General features: G+C 60.3%; 1 protein-coding gene across 3 annotated transcripts in view; it reads left to right on the top strand.

Moving 5' to 3' along the window:
* The window catches only part of TRIT1 (tRNA isopentenyltransferase 1), a 29,830-nt gene extending 15,652 nt beyond the window's left edge, over nucleotides 1-14,178 (top strand). The window contains exons 3-11 of one of the 3 annotated variants that reach the window (XM_029081446.2): nucleotides 1,564-1,662; nucleotides 2,385-2,551; nucleotides 4,325-4,467; nucleotides 5,851-5,962; nucleotides 6,218-6,330; nucleotides 7,809-7,886; nucleotides 10,565-10,674; nucleotides 11,377-11,494; nucleotides 13,262-14,178. In XM_029081446.2, coding sequence (XP_028937279.1) covers nucleotides 1,564-1,662; nucleotides 2,385-2,551; nucleotides 4,325-4,467; nucleotides 5,851-5,962; nucleotides 6,218-6,330; nucleotides 7,809-7,886; nucleotides 10,565-10,674; nucleotides 11,377-11,494; nucleotides 13,262-13,434 — 1,113 coding nt within the window. In that variant the 3' untranslated portion in view covers nucleotides 13,435-14,178. Of the gene's footprint in view, nucleotides 1-1,563; nucleotides 1,663-2,381; nucleotides 2,552-4,324; nucleotides 4,468-5,850; nucleotides 5,963-6,217; nucleotides 6,331-7,808; nucleotides 7,887-10,564; nucleotides 10,675-11,325; nucleotides 11,495-13,261 lie in introns of those variants that run through there. The other 2 variants (XM_029081445.2, XM_029081447.1) reach the window with 2 other exon arrangements.
* Nucleotides 14,179-21,065: the final 6,887 nt, after the last annotated feature.

The following is a 21,065-nucleotide window of genomic DNA, read 5'->3' as shown; positions in this document are numbered from 1 at the left end:
GCGTGGCTCAGTGGAAAGAGCCCGGGCTTGGGAGTCAGAGGTGGTGGATTCGAATCCCGGCTCTGCCGCCTGGCAGCTGGGTGACTGTGGGCGAGTCACTTCACCTCTCTGGGCCTCAGTTCCCTCATCTGGGAAATGGGGATGAAGACTGTGAGCCTCACGTGGGACAACCTGATGACCCTGTATCTACCCCAGCGCTTAGAACGGTGCTCTGCACATAGTAAACGCTTAACAGATACCGACATTATTATCATTAGTCACTTCACCTCTCTGGGCCTCAGTTCCCTCATCTGGAAAATGGGGATGAAGACTGTGAGCCTCACGTGGGACATCCTGATGACCCTGTATCTACCCCAGCGCTTAGAACGGTGCTCTGCACATAGTAAGCGCTTAACAGATACCGACATTATTATTAACCTCTCTGTGCGCCTCAGTTACCTCATCTGTAAAATGGGGATTAAGACTGAGCCTCCCGCGGGACAACCTGATTGCCCTGTATTTATTCATTCAATAGTATTTATTGAGCGCTTACTATGTGCAGAGCACTGTACTAAGCGCTTGGGATGAACAAGTCGGCACCAGATAGAGACAGTCCCTGCCGTTTGACGGGCTTACGGTCTAATCGGGGGAGATGGACAGACAAGAACAAGAATCTATCCCAGCGCTTAGAGCGGTGCTGTGCACATAGTAAGCACATAACAAATGCCATCATTATTGTTATTAGACTGGAGAGAACTCATTGATTTGGAGCAGCTGGGCCAGAGTGGAGAAGAGAGCCGCGACCGAGGGGTATCCGATCAGATCCCCGACTCTGCCCCACCCAGGGCTCATGAACGAAGAGGGAGGTAGAGCAGGTAGCGTCTCCCCCATTTAACCGACGAGGCTCAGAGAGGTCAAGTGACTCGCCCGAGGTCACGCCGCTGGCACGTGGCGGGGGCAGGACGAGAACCGGGTCTCGTATCCACTAGGCCATGCTGCCCCTCGCCGCCGCCGGAGGGTAGCAGAATGCGGAGGGGTCACTCCGGCCACGAAACGCCAGGGGCCCGAGGTCGAGAAGCGCCCGGTCGGTGGCTACTGTAAGAAGAGGAGCCCGGCCGGGCCGGGGATGTGTAGATCACCCTGGGTGGGTGGGTTTGTAAGTGAGGGTGTCCGCCCACCAATCCAGAGACCAACGAGGCGGGTGGGCGACTTGGATTCACCCAGTCCTCCAGCGTTATCCACCAGTAGTAGTTATTAAACAAAGGTGCGGCTTAACGGGAAGCCCGCGGGCCCGGGAGTCAGGATGCTTGGGTCCACGTCCCGGAAAAGTGGGGCAGAGAGGGGAGGCCCATCCGGGAAGGCTGGGAATAGACCCCTGGGAGAGCAAGTACAAGGCGCTGGGAAGGTCACCTCTCCTCCTCCTCCTTCCCCCGACCTCTCCGCCGTCCAGCGGATTGGGTGGGTGGTCGGCTATGGCGGCGGGGAGTCCGGCGACCCCGGTGACGGGAAGCAGCGGGGTCTCCGGGAGGGCCCGGAGTTCCTCGGGGGGCCGGTGGCTCCTTCCCGTCGCCCTTAACCACCCACATCGAAGACATATTTGGGCGAGGGAAGATCCCGATCGTGGTGGGAGGCACCAACTATTACATCGAGTCCTTGCTCTGGAAGGTCCTGGTCGATACCAAGGTAAGGCCCGGGCCGGCGTGCCGGCGTGCCGGCGGCCGGGGAGGAAGAAGAGGAGGTGGAGAAGGAAGACGGTTTCAGCCCGGGCTCCCTTATGCGCGAGGAGGTGTAATTTTCCCACTTATTACCGGCAACAAAGCGGCAGCCCCGTCCACGGAGCCGGGCCGCCCCCCCCCCCCCCCCCCCCCCCGGACTGGCCTCGGGCCACCGGCGGTGCCTGGGAAAGCTGCTCGTCGGCCGGATTAATGAGGATCTCCGGGGAAGCTAACAGTCCATTAAAGTCTGATTCAGCCCGGAATGGCGGGTGACAGATCCCGGGGGCTTCCCCCTTCACCCGCCCCGCCGCCGCCGAACTCTCCGTCTGGGGGAGACTCGGCAAAACGCCGGGGCCCCGGGGGTTTTGTCGAGAAAGATTGGGGTCCCTGGGCGGACCGGACCGAGTAGAGAAGCTGAGGCGGAAGATTGTAGAAGGGGCAAAGAGCAGTAAACGTTCCTGCCCTCAAGAATCTTACAATTTAACTGGGGAGGCAGCGGACGTGGATGATTAAATTGATATCGATGCACAGCTGAATGAGCAAAATGAAAAGTACACTGGGAATTTAAGGAGCTCTTTGGGTCATATACGACTGAGGAAATCGGGGGTGGGGGAAGGGGGCGTTCGTCAAGGTAAGCCTCTTGAAGGAGAGGTCTCCCGGCCTCTACCGAGTTTGTTTTTCACTCAGCAGGAAGCCCCCCGCCCCGCCCCATCTGCCAGCGCCCCCGCGGCCGCGGCCATCGACAGGAAAGTCGAGCTGGAAAAGCTGGATGGGCCAGAGCTGCATCGACGCCTGAGCCTGGTGGACCCCGACAGGGCCGCCACGCTGCACCCGCACGACAAACGCAAGCTGTCCAGGTGAGGGGGGTGCGCCTCGTCCCCACACCCCCGTCCACCCTTGGCTCGAGTGGGATTTGTCCTCGGTCGGCCGCCGTTCCCGCCGAGATTGGCTCCCTAATCGAGTGGGCAGCCCTGGACGTTGCCAGAGTGGCTCTCGTGGCCACCAGAGGAGGAGGGAGGTGAAACTTCCAAATCCCCTCCCAATCCCACCCCCCGACCTCGCCTTTCCCCGCAGAGCCTCACCAGCCAGGGGGAAGGAGGCCTCAGTCTGACCGGAGGAGACTTAGATGGGAGAGAACTCACCGATTTGGAGGGGGTGGGGGAAGCTGGGCCAGGATGGAGAAGAAAGCCTCGATTGAGGCCTAGTGGTTAGAGCGCGGGCCTGGAAGTCAGAAGGACCTGGGTTGCTCTCATCCCAGCTCCGTCACCTGTCTGCTGTGTCATCTTGGGCAAAACACTTCTCTGTGCCTCAGTTACCTCATCTGGAAAATGTGAGTCCCAGGTGGGACGGGGACCGTGTCCAACCTTGTATCTACCCCGGCGCTTAGTACAGTGCCTGGCACATAATAAGCGCTTAACGAATGCCATATTAAACGAAGAGATCCCTGCCTCTCCCACCCAGGGCTCCCAGTCGGAGAGGGAGATGGAGCAGTATCTTTTCCCCCATTTTTCAGACGAGGCGGTGGAGGCTTAGGGAGGTTAAGCGATCACGGCGAAACCCCCCGAGGGCCCCGCTCAGGGAAGGTCTCCGTGGCGCAGGTGGTCCTCTTCGGGCTCGTCCCCACAAGAGGCCATTAAGTGTGGCCACTGACCTCCGACCCCGCCGGGATCGGGGCTTTGGCGGGAGAAGGAGGCCGGGACGGTGGGGCCGAGCCATCCCGCAACATCAGGGGGCCGTCGGCCGTAGGAGCGGAGATTTTGGGGGTTGAATCCCCCGGCGTGGCTGAGGGCAGGAGGCCCGGGAACGGGTCCTGCCCCTTCCCCGGGGATCTCTGGGTCTGCGGAGCGCAGAGTTAGTGAGGCCGAAGAGTGCCTCTGTGGCCTCGGAGGCATTCAGAAAGGAAAGTTGAAGGACCAGATGTATGACGTGCCTCTCCGCTTCAGGTACGGCCCCGCCGCGAGACCAGACTTGTCGGCTTGCAACGAACTCTCCCAAACAGGCCCTCCTTCTGCCTGCCCGCCTTCCCCTCCGCGGGAGTGACGATCACCGGAGTTACTGGACCGGTTTAGCCGATTCCCGGCGGGAAGGCTCTTGGGCGCAGAGCGGGGAGGACAGAGTCTGTTATCTGTGACCAGATCCGCTCGGCAGCCTCTGCGAGGAAAAACCAGAGGGAGGATCACGCTTCTCCCCCGGTCCCCCCGAAATACTACTACTAACAATAACTGTGGCGTTGATTAAGCGCTTACCGTGTGCCAAGCACTATTCTGAGCGCCGGTGTGGATGCCAGGTAGTCGGGTTGGACACAGTCCCAGTCCCACGTGGGGCTCCAAGTCTCAATCCCCATTTTCCAGATGAGGTAACAGGTTCGGAGAAGTGAAGTGACTCGCTTATAGGATCCCACGGCAGACGAGTGGCGGAGCCGGGATTAGAACCCACGACCTTCTGACTCCCGGGCCCGGGCTCTATCCCCTTCGCCGTGCTCCTTCTGTAGGACACCCCGCGAGAGCCCGTGATGTCCCCTCCACCGACTTCCCCCGGGGCTAAGCCCGACGGCGCGGAGATAGACCATCTGCTTCCCGCCCGGTCCATCGAGGTGTGCCCGTGTCTTTTTCTCCTCCGTGGCGCCGTAGGAGCTTGCAAGTGTTCGAGGAGACGGGGATCTCCCACAGCGAGTTCCTCCGCCGGCAGCAGGCGGAGGAAGGCGGCGGTCCCCTCGGCGGCCCCCTGAGGTTCCCCCACCTGTGCATCTTCTGGCTCCACGCCGACCAGGAAGGTAGAGTCGGGCCTGCCGAATCCCCCCCTTCTTTGGGCCGCACGAAGGAGACTCCCGGGGGGGCGGAGGAGGAGATGTCCCCCCGTGCGGGCGAGAAGCCCGCTTCCTCGAGGGCCGGGGACAGCGAGAGGCAGGGGAGGGAGAAGAGGGAGAAATTAATAATAATTGTGATATTCGTTAAGGACCGTGCTGGGTGCCAGGCACCGAACGAAGCGCTGGGGTGGATACAAGCAGATCAGATTGGACACAGTCCCGGTCCCCCGTGGGGCTCACAGTCTCAACCCCCCCATTTTCCAGTTGAGGTAACTGAGGCACAGAGGAAGTGAAGCCATTTCCACAAGGTCAACAGCAGGCAAGCGGTGGAGCCGGGATTAGAACCCATGACCATTGTGGGCCGTTGTTGACAGGGCCCTGGTTTGCAAGCCAAGCGCAAGAACCATAAACAACCTCCCTATCCAGGTACTTGTTTCTAATGTGTGTAGAGCGGCCTGAGAGTCGGAGGACCCGGGTTCTAATCCTGGCTGTGACCCTGCGCAAGGGACTTCACTTCTCTGGGCCTCAGTTACCCAAGATGGGGATAAAATGCCTGTCCTCCCTCCCTGGGAGCCTACGAGTCCCACGCGGGGCAGGGACTCTGTCCGCTCTGCTTATCTTGTGTCTGTCCCAGTGCTCAGTGCAGCGCTCGGCACGTAGTAAGCGCTTAAGAAATACCGCCGCTATCGTTATTGATTTGCCCTTGCACCTTCTCGCCCTTCGACCGGTTTACCGTTTTCCCCGGCTCCCCGGCTCTTCCGAGCGGCCGGGATCGTGGGTGACTTGCAGGCCTGGCCTGGTTTTATCTGGGTGGTGATAAAGGATGAAGGCATCCAGCTAGGAGAAGGAGGCCCTGAAAAAAGGTTGGGAAATCAGAGCGAAAAACAGAAGTAAATCAGTAAGCCTCCGATGGGAGGAATGACTTCTCCCACTCCCTCGCGCCCCCTTCCTTCTCTCCCTTCCCACCTCCGGAAAGTAGCAGCACGTTGGATGAAAGGAGGCTGGACTTCCCTAAAGCCCCTGGGAAGAACTAGAAAAGCCCCAAACTCATTTTCTGCCTACAGGGAATCCACATCCCCAGTGGACTGTGCGCTTCTTGTAGGCGGCGCTGACTAGGGACCAGTCAAACCACCGATGTGGCTTGTTGAGCGCTGACCGCGTGCAGAGCGCTGTACTAAGCGCTTGGAAGTTGATTCCGCTACCGCCGCGGCTGTTACCGCGGCCCCGACGGCGTCGGGTTCCGTTAATCCGCCGGGAAGCGTGGCCCGAGACGCCCACGCGTCTGCCGCCCGACGGGAAGCAAAGGGGCCAGACTCGGGGTCCGAACCGGGGTCCCGTGCCGTCCCTCAGTTCTAGACCAGCGGCTGGACCGCAGGGTGGATGACATGCTAGCCAACGGGCTCCTGGAAGAGCTGAGGGATTTCCACCGGCGGTACAACGAGGAGAAGATCGCCGCCGATCGGTGAGCCCCGCCCGGACCCCACCAGCAGGCCGTCCTCTCGGCTCTGATCTGCCGCCTGGCCCCGGGCCGTTGGCATCGATGGCCCTACCCGCGGGTTTCGTGATTGGGAACGGTTGCATTTTTCTAATCGGGGAAACGTCCTTGGGAATCACGGCTCCGGGGGGCCAACTGGGAGGGAGACCCCCCCCCCCGGCAGAACACGCCAGCGTAAGGGGGAGATGGCGACTCAGAGGCCCGCGTGCTCGTCTTTCCCAGCCAGGATTACCAACACGGGATCTTTCAGTCCATCGGCTTCAAGGAGTTCCATGAGTTCCTGATCACCGAGGGGAAGTGCCCACCCGAGACCAGTCTTCTGCTGCTACAGAAAGGTGGAAATGGACCCATCCCGCCCCGGGGAGGTGGGGGTCCGCCGTGGGTGGGGGCGGGGTGGCCCGAGGGCCCAGTGACGGGAAGGCTCGGCCCCTCTAAACCGTAAGAGCGCTTAGTACAGTGCTCTGCACACAGTAAGGGCTCAATAAATACGATCGAGTGACTAAGATATTCGATAAGGGCTGACAGTGTGCCAGACACTGTACTGAGCACTGAAGTAGATAGAAGATAATCACGTTGGATGCAGTCCCTGTCCCACATGGGGCTCCCAGTCTCAATCTCCATTTTCCAGATGAGGGAACTGAGGCCCAGAGAAGGGAAGCGTCTTGCCCGGGGGTCCCACAGCAGACAAGCGGCGGAACTGGGATTAGAACCCAGGTCCCTCTGACTCCCAGACCCGGTCTCCGCCCACTAGGCCACGGCGCTTCTCGGCACACCCGGATTCACCCGGAGCCGCCTCCCAGTCAGTCGGGCGTATTTATTGAGTACTTGCTGTGTGCCCAGCAGTGTACTAAAGAGAGAAGAATATAACAATGTAACAGTGTCTGTAGACACATTCCCCGCGTTGGGAAGGTACGGTAGAAATAAAGAGACGCGATCCCGGCCGCCAGAGAGTTGACAGTCTAGCGGGGGAGATGGGCAGAAAAGGAAATTACACACGGGAGGAAGGATGAGAGAGAAGGATGCACTTGACTTTGGACTTAAGTAGCGGAAAAGGTGAGGTCAGTGCAGAGATGCTCAGGGAGGTAGTGAGAGCACTGTGTTTTTCATTTATTCATTCAATTGTATTTATTGAGCACTTACTGTGTGCAGAGCACTGTACTCAGCGCTTGGAATGGACAATTCGGCAACAGAGACAATCCCTGCCCAACAACAGGCTTACAGTCTAAACGGGGGAGACAGACGACAAATCCAAGTAGTCAGGCATCAATACCATCTAGATAAATGGAATCGTAGATATATGAACATTGTTAATAAGATAGAGTAATAAATAAAAATGCGTGTTGGTCGTTGGCAGAGTGGATAGAGCACAAGCCCGGGAGTCAGAAGGTCATGGGTTCTATTCCCGGTTCTGCCACCTGTCTGCCGTGTGACCTTGGGCAAGTAACTTCATTTCTCTGGGCCTCGGTTCCCTCACCTGTAAAATGGGGGTTGAGACTCAGCTCCACGCGGGACGAGGACCGTGTCCAACCTGATTTGCTCGAATCCACGCCCGGCATCTTAAAATGCCGTTATTATTGTACTCTCCCAAGTGCTTAGGACAGTGCTGTGCACGCGGTAAGTGTTTTAAACCTACGAATGAATGAATCAGTGCCTTAGGTGGTGCGGAATGCGGGTTGTGAGCCAGGGAGATAAGTGAGTGAATCGGGGAAGGTCCCCTGGAGGAGACAGACAGGCCGAAGGTTGCTCCTGCCCAGATGGAGGATGCCCAGGGGTCCCCGGGGGGCCGGTGGCTCACCCCGCTCTCGCTTTTCAGGGGTGGAGACGCTGAAGCAGGTGACCAAAAGATACGCCCGGAAGCAGAACAGATGGGTCAAAAGCCGCTTCCTGAGCCGTAAGTCGCCCGACGGGTCCCCGCCTCGACACACACCCGCCCATCCCCCGGCCCGGTTCTTCGAGATTGCACAAGGGCCGCCGCCGCCTCGCCCCTCGGTTCCACCAGTCAGTCGGGGCGATTCACCGAGCGCCTGCCCAGCTCGGAGCACGGCACCGAGCCGCCTTCCGTATCTTCCCGGGCCCCGGACGAGTCGGTTCCGGCGGCCCCCGCCCCCCCCGCTCCAGTTCCCGCCCGCAGCCGAGCTACGGACGTGGAAGAGCCGATCCGGGGCCCCCTTGCCCCCGGCGCCTTGGGCGAAATGCCCGGAGCGAGAGGGGCCGCGGTCCGGGCGGGAGGAGCGGAGGCCTCTCCCAGTGGGCTCGGGGGGCCGGGCCGGCGGCAACCGAGATGGGACCACGTAAGCTCCGAGCCGCTGGGCTCGGCTCGGGGAGCGTCTCCCAGAGCCGGAGAAGCAGGCGTTCCTTAGTGAAATCCCTCCTGTCGTAATGTTGCCTTAGGCCCGGTCCAGAGGAGCAGAAACGACACGCTTGCAAGCGCACACGCTTTCACATACATACACACGTTCTCCGCCCCGCCTCCGCCCCATCTCTCTCCGTCTCTCTCACGCCTTGCATCCGCTGCTGGGTCGGAGCGCGCGTGGACTCGGGCTGCTTCGAATTCTTTCCGGGGGTGGAACTAGGTTTCCGTTCTCCCCGCAAACGCCCCGAGAGCGGCGAGCCCCGGGTGGTAGGCCCGCAGGAGTCGAAGACCCTCCGGCTTTGGCCCCCGTTGGATATTGTTGGTCGGGCGGACCCGCCTCGAGTCCCACCCCCCCCCGAGATTCTGGGTATTCGGAGTCACCCGCCTCTCTGCCTCCGTCCCCAGTGACCCGCTCACCGACCACTCTCCTACGGGCTCCTGGGACGTCTGCCTTAGCCTGGGGATGGGCGAGGCCGTCCCCGACCAGCTTCTGCCCGGAGCCCGAGGGCCTCCGTCTCTCTCCCTGACCTCCTTTCGGCCGACGAGGCTCAGCGAGGGCCGGAGTCACCCCGGCCGGCGGTGCCCTAGGAGACCGCGGTGGCCTCCTCCGCCTCTCCCTGGGCAGCTGCTTGGAGGACCCCGACACCAGCCAGAATTTTAGCTCGGGAACCGGGAGCCCCTTCTTCGGTGACCCCTTCCACGGTCCTCCCCTCAGTGAGGGGAGGTTTGGGGATGGGAGTTGTTGCCCTCGGGAAAGCAAGGGTGGAGTCTCCCCACCTCTTCTCCCCCCATTCATTCATTCAGTAGTATTTAGCACTGTACTGGGCGCTCGGAATGGACCATCGGGCAACAGATAGTGACAGTCCCTGCCCAGTGACGGGCTCGTAGTCTAATCACCCCCTTTCGCCTCTTGAAGGGGGAGGGGCTAGTAAGACAGGGCATCGTGTCCGCCCCATGTGTGTCGGCGTTTGTATGTGCGTGTGCGTGCGCGCACACATACAAGACGCCTCGGGGCCGGGAGCGAAAGGTCCAGCTGGCCTCCGGGCCAAGAGCTGCAGCCGATTGGCCGGGCCGGCCCGCCGGGTCCGGCCCCCCTGGCAGGAAGCCAGAGGGACTTCCCCCGCCCCAGCGTGGCCTTGGATCGGCGCCAGAAACGGCAGCTGGGAGCCGAGCGCTCGTTGAAAGGTGTTCGGGGAGGGTCCAGAAGCCCGGTGGGGGGGGCGGGGGGAGCGGGCCCGGCCAGGGGGCCAAGGAAAGTGGAGAGCGGCCTCCAGACAGGTGCGGGGCCAGGTGCGTCGTGGGGGGCTGCCGACGGCCACCTTTCTCCTCGGCGGCAGGTGGAGGGCAGGTGCGGTCCCGTCCGGCGTCACGAGAAGCCCCGCCCGGGGCTGGCGCGATCCAAAGGCCACCACCTGCCGGCCGCTGGCACGCCGTAGCCTTTGATGCCGTTGTCCGGGCGCCGACGCCCCGGGCCGGCTGGCGAGCGGGCCCGGGCTCCCCCCCGGGGCCCGGCTCGGCCCGGCCCGCGCCAGCCGGGAGCCCGCCGAGCCGTCCTCCCTTGGGTCGGCGAAGCAGGGGGGCCGTCGCCGCCTGGAGAGGCGAAGCCGCCCGTTCCCTGGCCCGTCGCCAAGGCGGGGCCGCCGTTTACCGGGCGCTCCCCGGCTCCGGTGACCGGGGGCGGGTCGTCCGGGCGGAACCTGCCGGGGTCGGTTCCCGCTTCTTGCCCCCGGGGAGCCGGAGCCCTCTTGGACAGGAGGCCTCGACGACCCCCGTCTGCCCAGCGAGCGTGGGTGGGGCGGCCCGGAGATCCCCTGGGGGATCGGTCCGTCGGTCCGGTCGTATTTATCGAGTGCTTGCTCTGTGGGCTTCCCTGAGCACTCGGGAGAGTAGCGCATAACAATAAAAAAGATCCGTTCCCCAGAGCCTGGCAGACGGGTGCCCTCGGAACCAGCGGGAGGGGTAGAGCGGCGCGGCGGAGTCCTGCTCCCCCAATCCCTGTGTCCGGCCGCTGGGCCGTCACAGCTGGGCTTGTCCTCCTGGGTGGCCGGCTGCGACCGAGGTGCCCAGAGACCACCAGCCTCAGCGGCGGCCGGCACGTTTACGGCTCATCTTCGGTGGGCTCGCCCGGGGTGCTGGGCTCGGGGGTCTGGGGCAGCTTGGGAGGGGGAGCTGCGCTTGGATCCCGGCCCCGACCGCTTTCCCCGCTCCTTCGCTAGGCCCCGGGCCCGGCGTGCCCCCCGTGTACGGCCTGGAGGTGTCCGATGTCTCCCAGTGGGAGGAGTCCGTCCTGGAACCGGCGGTCCAGATCGTGAGGAGCTTTATCCGGGTAAATCCCAAACGGCTGCGTCCGGAGGGGAGGGAGTCCATCTGGCGCGGGGGTGGGGGGAGAGGGTGCGTTCCCGGTCTCCCCAACCCCAGGCCTCCCGGGACCGTGCCGATTCTCCCTGGCCCGCCTGAGAAGGGGACTTCACATCCTTCTAGATCCCCCAGCTCCCCGCTTCGCGGCGGGTTCCCGGGCTCCCGCCCTCCGACTGGAGCGAGACCGATCGGCCGATCCGTCGGTGTCTATTGAGGGCTTACTCTGTATGTAGGAGAAGCAGCGTGGCTCGGGGGAAAGAGCACAGGCTTTGGAGTCAGAGGTCATGGGTTCGAATTCCGCCTCTACCACTTGTCAGCTGTGTGACTGTGGACAAGTCACTTCTCTGTGCCTCGGTTACCTCATCTGTAAAATGAGGATTAAGACTGTGAACCCCACGTGGGACAACCTGATTCCCCTGTGTCTACCCCAGCGCTTAGAACAGTGCTCTGCACATAGTAAGCGCTTAACAAATACCAACATTATTATGTGCGGGGTCCTGTACTAAGCGCTTGGGAGAGTACAACCCAACAATACAGCAGGCCCATTCCCTGCCCACAGTGAGCTTACCGTCTAGAGATCCTAGGGGGAAAAACCCCATGTCCACCCTCCCCGTCCCAGCGGGCGTGAACTCCGAGGCCTCACGGGATTGTGGCATCCACGGACCCTCAGGGCCAGCAGCCGGCCGCCGAGCCCCTGAGGATCCACGGCGACGGGACGGAAAACAAGCGGCGTCTTCGCGTCTGCGAGCTGTGCGACCGAACCATCATCGGGGACCGAGAATGGGCAGGTAGGAGCCGGGAGAGACGGGCAGTGCGGCGTGGGTGCCCGTGTGCGGCCACGCACAGGTGGTAGCTTTGGGGCATTTACGGCTCTTGGAGGGAATCGTCGAAAGTGACCGTAGAGGCCGAGTGGAGCCAGACTGATTCTCCGAGGAGACGCAGTCGGAATACTTGTGAACGCCTCAGGATCGGGCCCTCGTGAGCCCGTGGGACGAGAGGGGGAGTAAATCTTGCAGCGCGACTCCTCCGTCGGAGCCGGGAGCCCCCCCGGGCCCTGAGGCGCGGGGTTTTTTGGGTTCGGTTCTGCCGACTCCCAGCCCGCTCTGCCTCCAGACCCCTTCCTCGCCGACGCCGTCAGCCTCTTAGACCGGCGCCGGCGAACTGTATCCGTCTCACCCCGTGGCTCTGTGCGACAGCTTCGATTGAAAGTAGAAACCCGGGGTTAGATCCGTCGGCTAGGGCGAGAGGCCTGGAGCGTAAAAATCCCAAGGCGTGATCTCAGAACGGCTCTCCGCACTCTTCTCGGTGCTCGGCGCGGTGCCCAACGCGTAGCAAGCGCCTAACGGATAGCATAATTATCATCATTCTCACTCTGCGTCTTTGATTGCCCCACGCCTCCGTTTTAAGCTCGTTCGCCTCTTCCGGAATCGGGGATTTTTGGAGATCGGGTCCCCCGTAAATTTTGAGCCGAGTCGCTTAGTGGGAGGGAGAAGTGAAGATGTCAGCAGGGTGACGGGGATAGCGAAAGGCTTTACGCTCGTTCCTAGTCGACATCCCTGGAAAGTAGGTGGAAAATTCGGGATGGTCGGGTGTTTTCTCCCTAATCCCGCTGTCGGGTGCCAGGAGAGGGGACTGGGACAGGCGTCGCCGGTCTGCCGAGCGTTGCCGAAGCGGGACTCTCCCAAGCGCTTAGTACAGGGTTCTGCACCCAGAAAGTGCTCAATAGATGCGATCGAATGAGTGAACGGATTAATGGGACGTCGGTCTGGTCTCCTAGCGGTGTTGCTTATTCCCCGGGCTTCAAACGGGCCTGCGAGCGGCCGAAGAGACCCTTCCCACTTCTAGCGAACCTCTTCCCTGCGTGAACTGGAAACGGGGGGGTCCTGACCAGACAGGGTAGAGATTTGGGGCGGGGGGGCCTCTGCTCCCCTTCAGGAGGTCCCACAGGCCAGGGGCAGCCGGAGAAGTCGTCGCCTCTCCCCAGCTGCCGTAACCCACGGTCCTGATGCATTCTAGGATACGGAGAATTGTTTCCTCCTTGGCGGCGGGACGAGCCAATATGGGGCCAGGTCTTAGAGGCTGAGCTGAATTGGCTCAGTAGCCCCCCGCTGTAGACTGTAAGTTCACTGAGGGCAGGGGACGTGTCTGTTGTTAGATTGTACTCTCCCAAGCGCTTAGTACAGCAGAAATGGCTCCGTAGTGCCCCCCTCTAGACCGTAAGCTCTTGTGCGCTGGGAATATATCTCGTAACATTCTGTCGTCTTCTCCCAAGCACTTAGTACAGTGCTCTGCACACAGTAAGCGCTCTGTAAATACGATTGAATGAATTAGTGAATGAATGAGTGACGTCTCTCCGGGCCACTGGGTTACAACTGTAGCTGTAAACCGGGAATCTTCCCCGGTGCATCCTGGTGGAATCCCGGCTAGCGGCCCCAGCGCCTGGGACGCCTGGGATGACCTCGCTGCCGAGGAGGAAGAGGACGGCAGAGCGAGAAACACGCCTGAGATTTCGTTGGTTTTTTTTTGTTTCTTTGTTTCCTGGTCGCTGCCATCAGCCCACACAAAATCCAAGTCCCACGTGCACCACCTGAAGAAAAGGAGAAAATTGAGCTGCGGGGCTGCGGCCCCCGCCCCCCCAAATCCGGGCGGGGTCCCAGAGGCTGACGAGGAGCTTCCGGAAGCGGGGCCCGCCGGGGGCGGCCAGCGGCCGATCGAGTCCAGCGCTTGACCGACGGGCGACCGGCAGCGGTCCGGACCCAAGGAGCCGGTGGCCGGCCGGCGAGGGGCTCCTGGCGGCGGGGCTCGGGCTCCGGACCGCCGCCCGGCCCTCGGGGAGGGCCAGAGCCGCGCTCTTCCTCACGGCGGGAAGGGCGGGCGGCTCCAGGGACGTGGGCTCGGCTCCGGGGGGACGGTGGAAGGAGGAAGCCGGGCCGGACCCCGGGGAGCCGGAAAGGGGCCGGGGCAACCCGAGACCGGGCTTTTATTTTTTATAAACAATTCCGTTTTCCAGGATTTTTATACCAAATAAAAATGCCCCGGTCCAGCACGTCCTCCGTGGCCCGTTGGCGACTCCTCAGTTGGGTAAGAGCCCACCGGGGCCGGCTGTTTTCCGGCTCCTTTGCCGGAAGATCCAGTTGACTTCCGCCGCAGGGGGCTGTGGCCCCCAAATTGTCGTAGGAGTAACGCTATTTATTAAGCGCTTTGTGCGTGCAGAGCACCGTCCTGAGGGCTTGGGCGAGTTGGACCCGGTCCGCGTCCCTCGGGGTTCCCGGCCGCCTGGGCCGGAAGGGGTCGGCCAATCCGGACAGAAGGGGGTCCCCCGACGGGAGCGGCGCATCCGTGGCGGGAAGCCCGAAGCCGAGGCAGGGGTCGAGGCCTCGGCGCCTCCGGCCCGGCGATCGTGAGGGGCCGCCCGGGGCCCCGGGTTGTCCGATGTTCAATAAAAAAGAGATGTGATGTTTCTTGCTGGGAATGGTGACTTTTTAATTAACAACGGAAAGGTGGAAGAGCCAGAGAAAGAGTTTGATCCGAATCCTGGGTGGCCCCTGCGAGCGGGCGCCAGTCCCGTCTCGGTCAGAAGGTGGTCGGACTTTCAATCCCCATCAAACCACCAAACTTCTTCTCTCGTTAGCGCGACGGAGCGGAATCGGTGCCCCCAGTCGCGCTCTTGAACGCAGGTAACAATACTAATAGTGGTATTTGTTAAGCGCTCACTATGTGCCAGCTACCGTGAGGCACATGTGGGTAGGAAGAAGCAGAGTAACCTAGTGGATAGAGCACGGGCCTGGGAGTCAGAAGGATCTGGGTTCTAATTTTGGCTCCTCCAGTTGTCTGCTGTGCGACCTTGGGGAAGCCAGGTCACTTCTCTGTGCCTCGGTTGCCTCATCTGCAAAATGGGAATTAAGCTTGTGCGCCCCATGTGAGACGGGGACTGTGTCCAACCCGAATAGTGTAGATCTCCTTGAGTCTATAAATCTGGACGATGTTGTTTTGTTCTGTTCTGCTTTGCTCTGTCTCCCCCGTTTAGTCTGCGAGCTCGTCACTGGGCGGGGATTGTCTCTATCTGTTGCCGAATTGTACATTCCAAGCGTTTAGTACAGTGCTCTGCACATAGTAAGCGCTCAAACGCTATCGAATGAATGAATGTACTAAGCGCTGGGGGGGAATACAAGCAAATACTGGGTCGGATACAGCCCCCGTCCCACATGGGGCTCACGGTCCCCTTTTTATAGATGAGGTAGCAGGCACAGAGAAGTGAAGTGACTGGCCCGAGATCACCCAGCACCCAAGTGGCGGAGCGGGGATTAGAACCCATGACCTTCTGACTCCCAGGCCCGGGCTCTGTCTACATGGAAATGAGGCGGACGGGCCAACTGTGTCTGCTGGCCAGCCGTCCACCCGCCTTGCACCCGGAGGTGTGACGCCTGGGGATTTGGGAAGCAGCGTGGCCTAGTGGATAGACCACAGGCCTGGAAGTCAGAAGGCCCTGGGTTAATCCCAGCCCTGCCATTTGATGCCTAGGACGCAGTCCTTGTCCCACATGGGGCTCACACTCTTGATCCCCGTTTTACAGATGGGGTCACTGAGTTCCAGAGAAGTTAAGTGACTTGCCCAAAGTCACACAGCAGACGTGTGGCAGAGTCGGGAGTAGAACTCGGGTCCTTCTGACTCCCAGGCCCGGCTCTAGCCACTAAGCCACGCTGCCTCCGGGCTAAACCTCATCCTCTTTTTCCCAACTCCCTTTCCCTTCTGCGTCATCTGTGCATTTGGATCTGTACCCTCCGGGCACTTGGTATCCACCCCAATCTCAGCCGCAAAGCACTTGTGTCCCGATCTGTCATTTACATTCACGTCTGCCTCCCTGCTAGTGGCCAGTTCCACCATCTTCATTGAACTGGAATAATAAATAATAGTAATTATGGTATTGGTAAAGCCGTTATACGTTCCAGGCACTGTACTAAGGCCTGGGGTGGGTACAAGCAAATGGGGTTGGACGCAGTCCCACGTGGGGCTCCCAGTCTCGGTCCCCATTTTACAGACGAGGGAACTGAGGCACAGAGAAGTAAAACGGCTTGCCCAAGGTCTCACGGCAGACTGGGATTAGAACCCAGGTCCCCCTCCTCCCGAAGGCCTGGGGGCCGGTGGGCCCCTGCCGTCTCACCGTATCGAGGTGGGGAAGTTGTGTGGAGGGGCTGAACGGTGACTGGAGAAGACTGTAAGCTTCTGGTGGGCAGGGAATGTGTCTATTATTATTACTACTACTATCGTATCAAGCGCTTACTGTGTGCCAGGCGCTGGTATAGATACCAGGTCATCGGGTTGTCCCACGAGGGGCTGACAGTCTTCATCCCCATTTTACAGATGAGGTCACTGAGGCAAAGAGAAGTGAAGTGACTTGCCCGCGGTCACGTAGACGAATGGTGGAGGAGCCGGAGCGAGAACCCACGACCTCTGACTCCCAAGCCCGGGCTCTTTCCACTGAGCCACGCCGCTTCTCTAAGCCAGGCTGTCGTACTCTCCCAAGTGCTTAGTGTCGGGTCCTGCCCAGAGGATGCTCCCGATCAACTCAGTTATTTCTGCTAACGGTGTCTCGAGGCCCCCGCGTGGACCGTGGAAGTCCAGCGCGGATTCCAGCAGGGTGGAAGGAGCCCCGACTCCCGGGGATTCGGCGCTAGCGTCTCTTGGATTCTTTTTGGTCGGGGTTTCCGTGGGGGAACAGGAAAAGCCAGTTCTAGTAGTCGTCCTCTCTCCCAAAATAACCTCTGCCATCTACCGCCTCCGGAGACCCCCAGCAGCAGCTCTGCGGCCGGGAAGTTCCCGGCCCTCCCGGCAGCGGCGGCGAGCCCGGATCCCGCGCTCGGGGCGCTGACCTCATCCGGGAAGATGGTCAGCGCGGGGCTGTTTATATTTTCGTCCCCTCCCTCCACCCACCCTGCAAGCAGAAGCCCTCCGACGGCTCCCCGGCTCCCTCCGTCAGCGTGGCGTCACGGATGGAGCACGGACCTGGATTCTGATCCCGGCTCCGCCCCTTAGCTGTGTGACTCACTTCACTTCTCTGGGCCTCAGTGACCTCATCTGTAAAACGGGGATGAAGACTGTGAGCCTCACGGGGGACAACCCGACGACCCCGTATCTCCCCCGGCTTTTAGAACAGCGCTCTGCACATAGTAAGCGCTTAACAGATACCAACGTTATTATTAGAACCCACGTCCTCCGACTCCCAGGCCCGGGGCTGTCGCCACTGGGCCGTGCTGCCTCCCATGCTGTGACAGCACCTCAAGAAACCACCCGAGGCCGAGAACGGAGTGATTTTTTCCTTGGGTTCCTAGAGGGGAAAGGCGCGGGATTAAGGGAGAAGAGGCCTTCCCAGACTGAGCTTCCCCTTTTCCCTCTGCTCCCCTTTCACCTCCCCTCAGCTAAGCCCCCTTTCCCCTCTGTTTCTCCCCCCCTCCCCCTCCCCTCCGCACCGTGCTCATTTATATATATTTTTATCACCCTATTTATTTTGTTAAGGAGGTGTCCATCCCCTTGATTCTATTTATCGTGATTAAGTTGTCTTGTTTTTTGCCCGTCTCCCTCGATTAGACTGTGAGCCCGTCGACGGACAGGGATTGTCTCTATCTGTGGCCCAGTTGTCCGTTCCAAGCGCTCAGTACAGTGCTCTGCACATAGTAAGCGCTCAATAAATACTACCGAACGAAGAGAGGCTTAGAGTGGAGTAAGCAGGCTCCTTTCTCGGCACACACCAGGGCGAGGTGCCGACGTCTACAGGAGCTCCAGGCTGCTGAGTTGGGCTCACCGGACCCGGAGTAGCGATGGGGTAAGGAGGGAGAGGGGGGTGTCACGAAGGCCGGAGTTCCGGCGGGGTTCCTTCCCTTTCCCGACCCCGGTCTCCCTGCAAACCCGGGAGAGAAATCCTCCGTCCGCCGGGGCCCGCGGACTAATTACGGCGCCAGGAAGCTTTTCAGATGAGCCGCGTGATGCAAGCCCGCCTGATTTATTCATAAATGCCACTCGGCCCCCACGGAGGGGGCCGGTTCGTCGCTGTGCGGGGCCGGGTGGGGACCCCCGGAGCGGCCTGGCCTGGTGGAAAGAACCCGGGCCTGGGAGTCGGAAGGCCTGGGTTCTATTCCCCAGCTCCTCCATTTGCAGCGGTAGATGGAAGCTAATGGGGTCGGACGCGGTCCCCCTCCCTCGCGGGGCTCACGGCCTCAATCCACACTTTACACCCGAGGTGACCGAGGCCCAGTCAAGAGACTTGCCCAAAGTCACACAGCAGACAAGCGGCGGAGCCGGCATTAGAACCCGCGACCCTCTGACGCCCGGGCCCTCCCCGCTACACGCCACCCGTCCCCGGCGGCCCGGGACGGAACGTCACGCGGGTCCCGGGCGGGGAGGAGATCGGTAGCCGTCTCAAATCGGGTCCGGCCGCTCAAACCCGTCTAGCCGGTCAAACCGCCCGGTCGGTCCCCGTCCCCCCCGCCGAAAAAAAAAAACCCAAATCACCTCACCCGCCTGCACCCTGAGAAACGGCAATTAAAAAGCAACACCGTGGGCCCTTCCCCTTCCAGGGAGGGCGGCGGGCGTTCGGCGGGGGGGCCGGCAGGGACCCGGGAGGTGGAGGTATTTTTATATGGACAAAAGAGATAGCGTGGTAGGGGTCGTACCGTTTCCTGCCTTGCACGGGCCTACGAATCTGCTGATAAGAGCCGGAGTCTGTTGGGCGGCTCCCGGGCCTCCGCAGCGACCCGCTTCCCCTTGTCTCCTGATGCCTGGTTTACTTTAATAATAATGAGATCGTCATCGTATTATACATCAGTAATATAATAATAATGTTGGTATTCGTTAAGCGCTTACCATGTACAGAGCACTGTTCCAACCGCTGGGGTAGACACAGGGGAATCAAGTTGTCCCACGTGGTGCTCCCAGTCTTAATCCCCATTTTCCCGATGAGGTAACCGAGGCACAGAGAAGCGAAGCGACTCGCCCACAGTCACACAGCCGACGAGTGGCAGAGCCGGGAGTCGAACCCGTGACCTCTGACTCCAAAGCCCGGGCTCTTTCCACTGAGCCACGCTGCTTCCCTAACATCAATATATAAAGAATATTATTATTTTAGTATTTGTAAAGCGCTTAACCACACGCCAGGCGCTCGGCGAAATTGCGGCGGACACAGTCCCCCTCCCGGGCGGGGTTCACAGTCTCCGTCGTCGTGCTACAGGTGAGGGAAACGGAGGCACAGGGAAGCGGAGGGACGTGGCCGAGGTCACCCGGGCCGACGTGGCGGAGCCGCCCTTCTCTCTTTCCACCGCCCACCCCGCACGCTCCGCTCCTCCGCCGCCCACCTCCCCGCCGTCCCCCGGTCTCGCCCGTCCCGCCGCCGTCGACCCCCGGGCCGCGTCCTCCCGCGGTCCCGGAACGCCCTCCCTCCTCACCTCCGCCAAACTGATTCTCTTCCCCTCTTCGAAACCCTACTTAAAACTCACCTCCTCCGAGAGGCCTTCCCAGACTGAGCTCCTCTTCTCCCTCTACCGCCCCCCCTTCACCTCTCCGCAGCTAAACCCTCTTTTCCCCCCTTTCCCTCTGCTCCTCCCCCTCTCCCTTCCCATCCCCTCGGCACCGTACTCGTCCGCTCGACTGTATATATTTTCATTACCCTATTTATTAAGCATTAAGCATTCGACAGAGCACAGTGCGACGACGTGCCCGGCCCGCGACCTGTTCAGACGGCTGAATGTTATTCTATTTATCTTGATTCTTCTCTTGATTTTCTTGATTCTGTTTAGTTGCCATTGTTTTTACGAGATGTTCTTCCCCTCGACTCTATTTATTGCCATCGTCCTTGTCTGTCCGTCTCCCCCGATCAGACCGTAAGCCCGTCAAACGGCGGGGACCGTCTCTATCTGTTGCCGACTTGTTCATTCCAAGCGCTTAGTCCAGTGCTCTGCACATAGTAAGCGCTCGATAAATACTATTGAATGAATGAATGAATGAATGAATGAATGAATGAATGAATGAATGAATATGGGGACCTCGAGCCTCTTATCTAGCTGTTTCGCCCCGAGAGGCTCGTCGTAGAAGTAATGATAACGGTATCTGGGAAATAATAATAACGATGGCATTTGGTAAGCGCTTACTACGTGCAAAGCACCGTTCTGAGCGCCGGGGAGGATGCAAGGCGATCAGGTTGTCCCGTGTGGGGCTCCCAGTCTTAATGCCCATTTTACAGACGAGGTAACTGAGGCCCAGAGAAGTTAAGTGACTTGCCCAGAGTCACACAGCTGACAAGCAGCAGAGCCTGGATTTGAACCCATGACCTCCGTCTCCCCGGCCGAAATGCTTACCATGTGTCAGGCACACTGTGTGTGAGCCCAGACGGGGCTCTCAGACCGTGTAGGAGAACGGGGATTGGGGGAAGCAGCGTGGCTCAGTGGGAAGAGCCGGGGCTTCGGAGTCAGAGGTCATGAGTTCGACTCCCGGCTCTGCCGCTTGTCAGCTGTGTGACTGTGGGCGAGTCGCTTCGCTTCTCCGTGCCTCAGTTCCCTCATCTGTAAAATGGGGGTTAACTGTGAGCCTCACGTGGGACAACCCGATGACCCGGTATCTCCCCCAGCGCTTAGAGCAGTGCTCTGCACATAGTAAGCGCTTAACAAATACCAACATTATTATGTATATATCTTCATCACCCTATTTATTTTGTTTAATGAGATGTACATCACCCTGATTCTATTTATTTGCCATTGTTTTAATGAGTTGTTCTTCCCCTCGACTCTATTTATTGCCATCGTTCTCGTCTGCCCGTCTCCCCCGATTGGACCGTCAGCCCGTCAAAGGGCAGGGACTGTCTCTATCCGTTGCCGACTTGTACGTCCCAAGCGCTTAGCACAGTGCCCTGCACGTAGTAAGCGCTCAATAAATACTACTGAATGAATGAATGACTATTATCCACGCTTTACCGTCGAGGAAACGGAGGCACGGAGAAGTGAAGTGACACGTCCAGGGTCGCAACAGCAGGTAGGTGGAAGAGCCGGAATTAGAACCCGGGTCCTCCGCCTCCCAGCCCTGTGCTCTTCACACTAGGCCACGCAGCCTCCCGCTTGAATTACCGCTGCTAAGTGTTCTACCCGTCGTTTTTCCCTCCCACCGGTGTTTTTGCCTGCGTGCTCCCTTTTTCGACTGTAAGCTCTCGGGGGACGGGGCAGGGGACGAGCCTTGGGCTCCCGTGCTACTCTCCCAACCCCTCAGTCCAGTGCTGTCCCCTCGGTAGGTGTCCAACAGAGAAGCGGCGTGGCTCAGTGGACAGAGCCCGGGCTTGGGAGTGAGAGGTCATGGGTTCGAATCCCGGCTCCGCCACCTGTC

This window comes from Ornithorhynchus anatinus, chromosome 16, assembly GCF_004115215.2.
Source record: "Ornithorhynchus anatinus isolate Pmale09 chromosome 16, mOrnAna1.pri.v4, whole genome shotgun sequence".
Classification (NCBI taxonomy): Eukaryota; Metazoa; Chordata; class Mammalia; order Monotremata; family Ornithorhynchidae; genus Ornithorhynchus; species Ornithorhynchus anatinus.
This window is presented reverse-complemented; position numbering and strand designations above follow the sequence as displayed.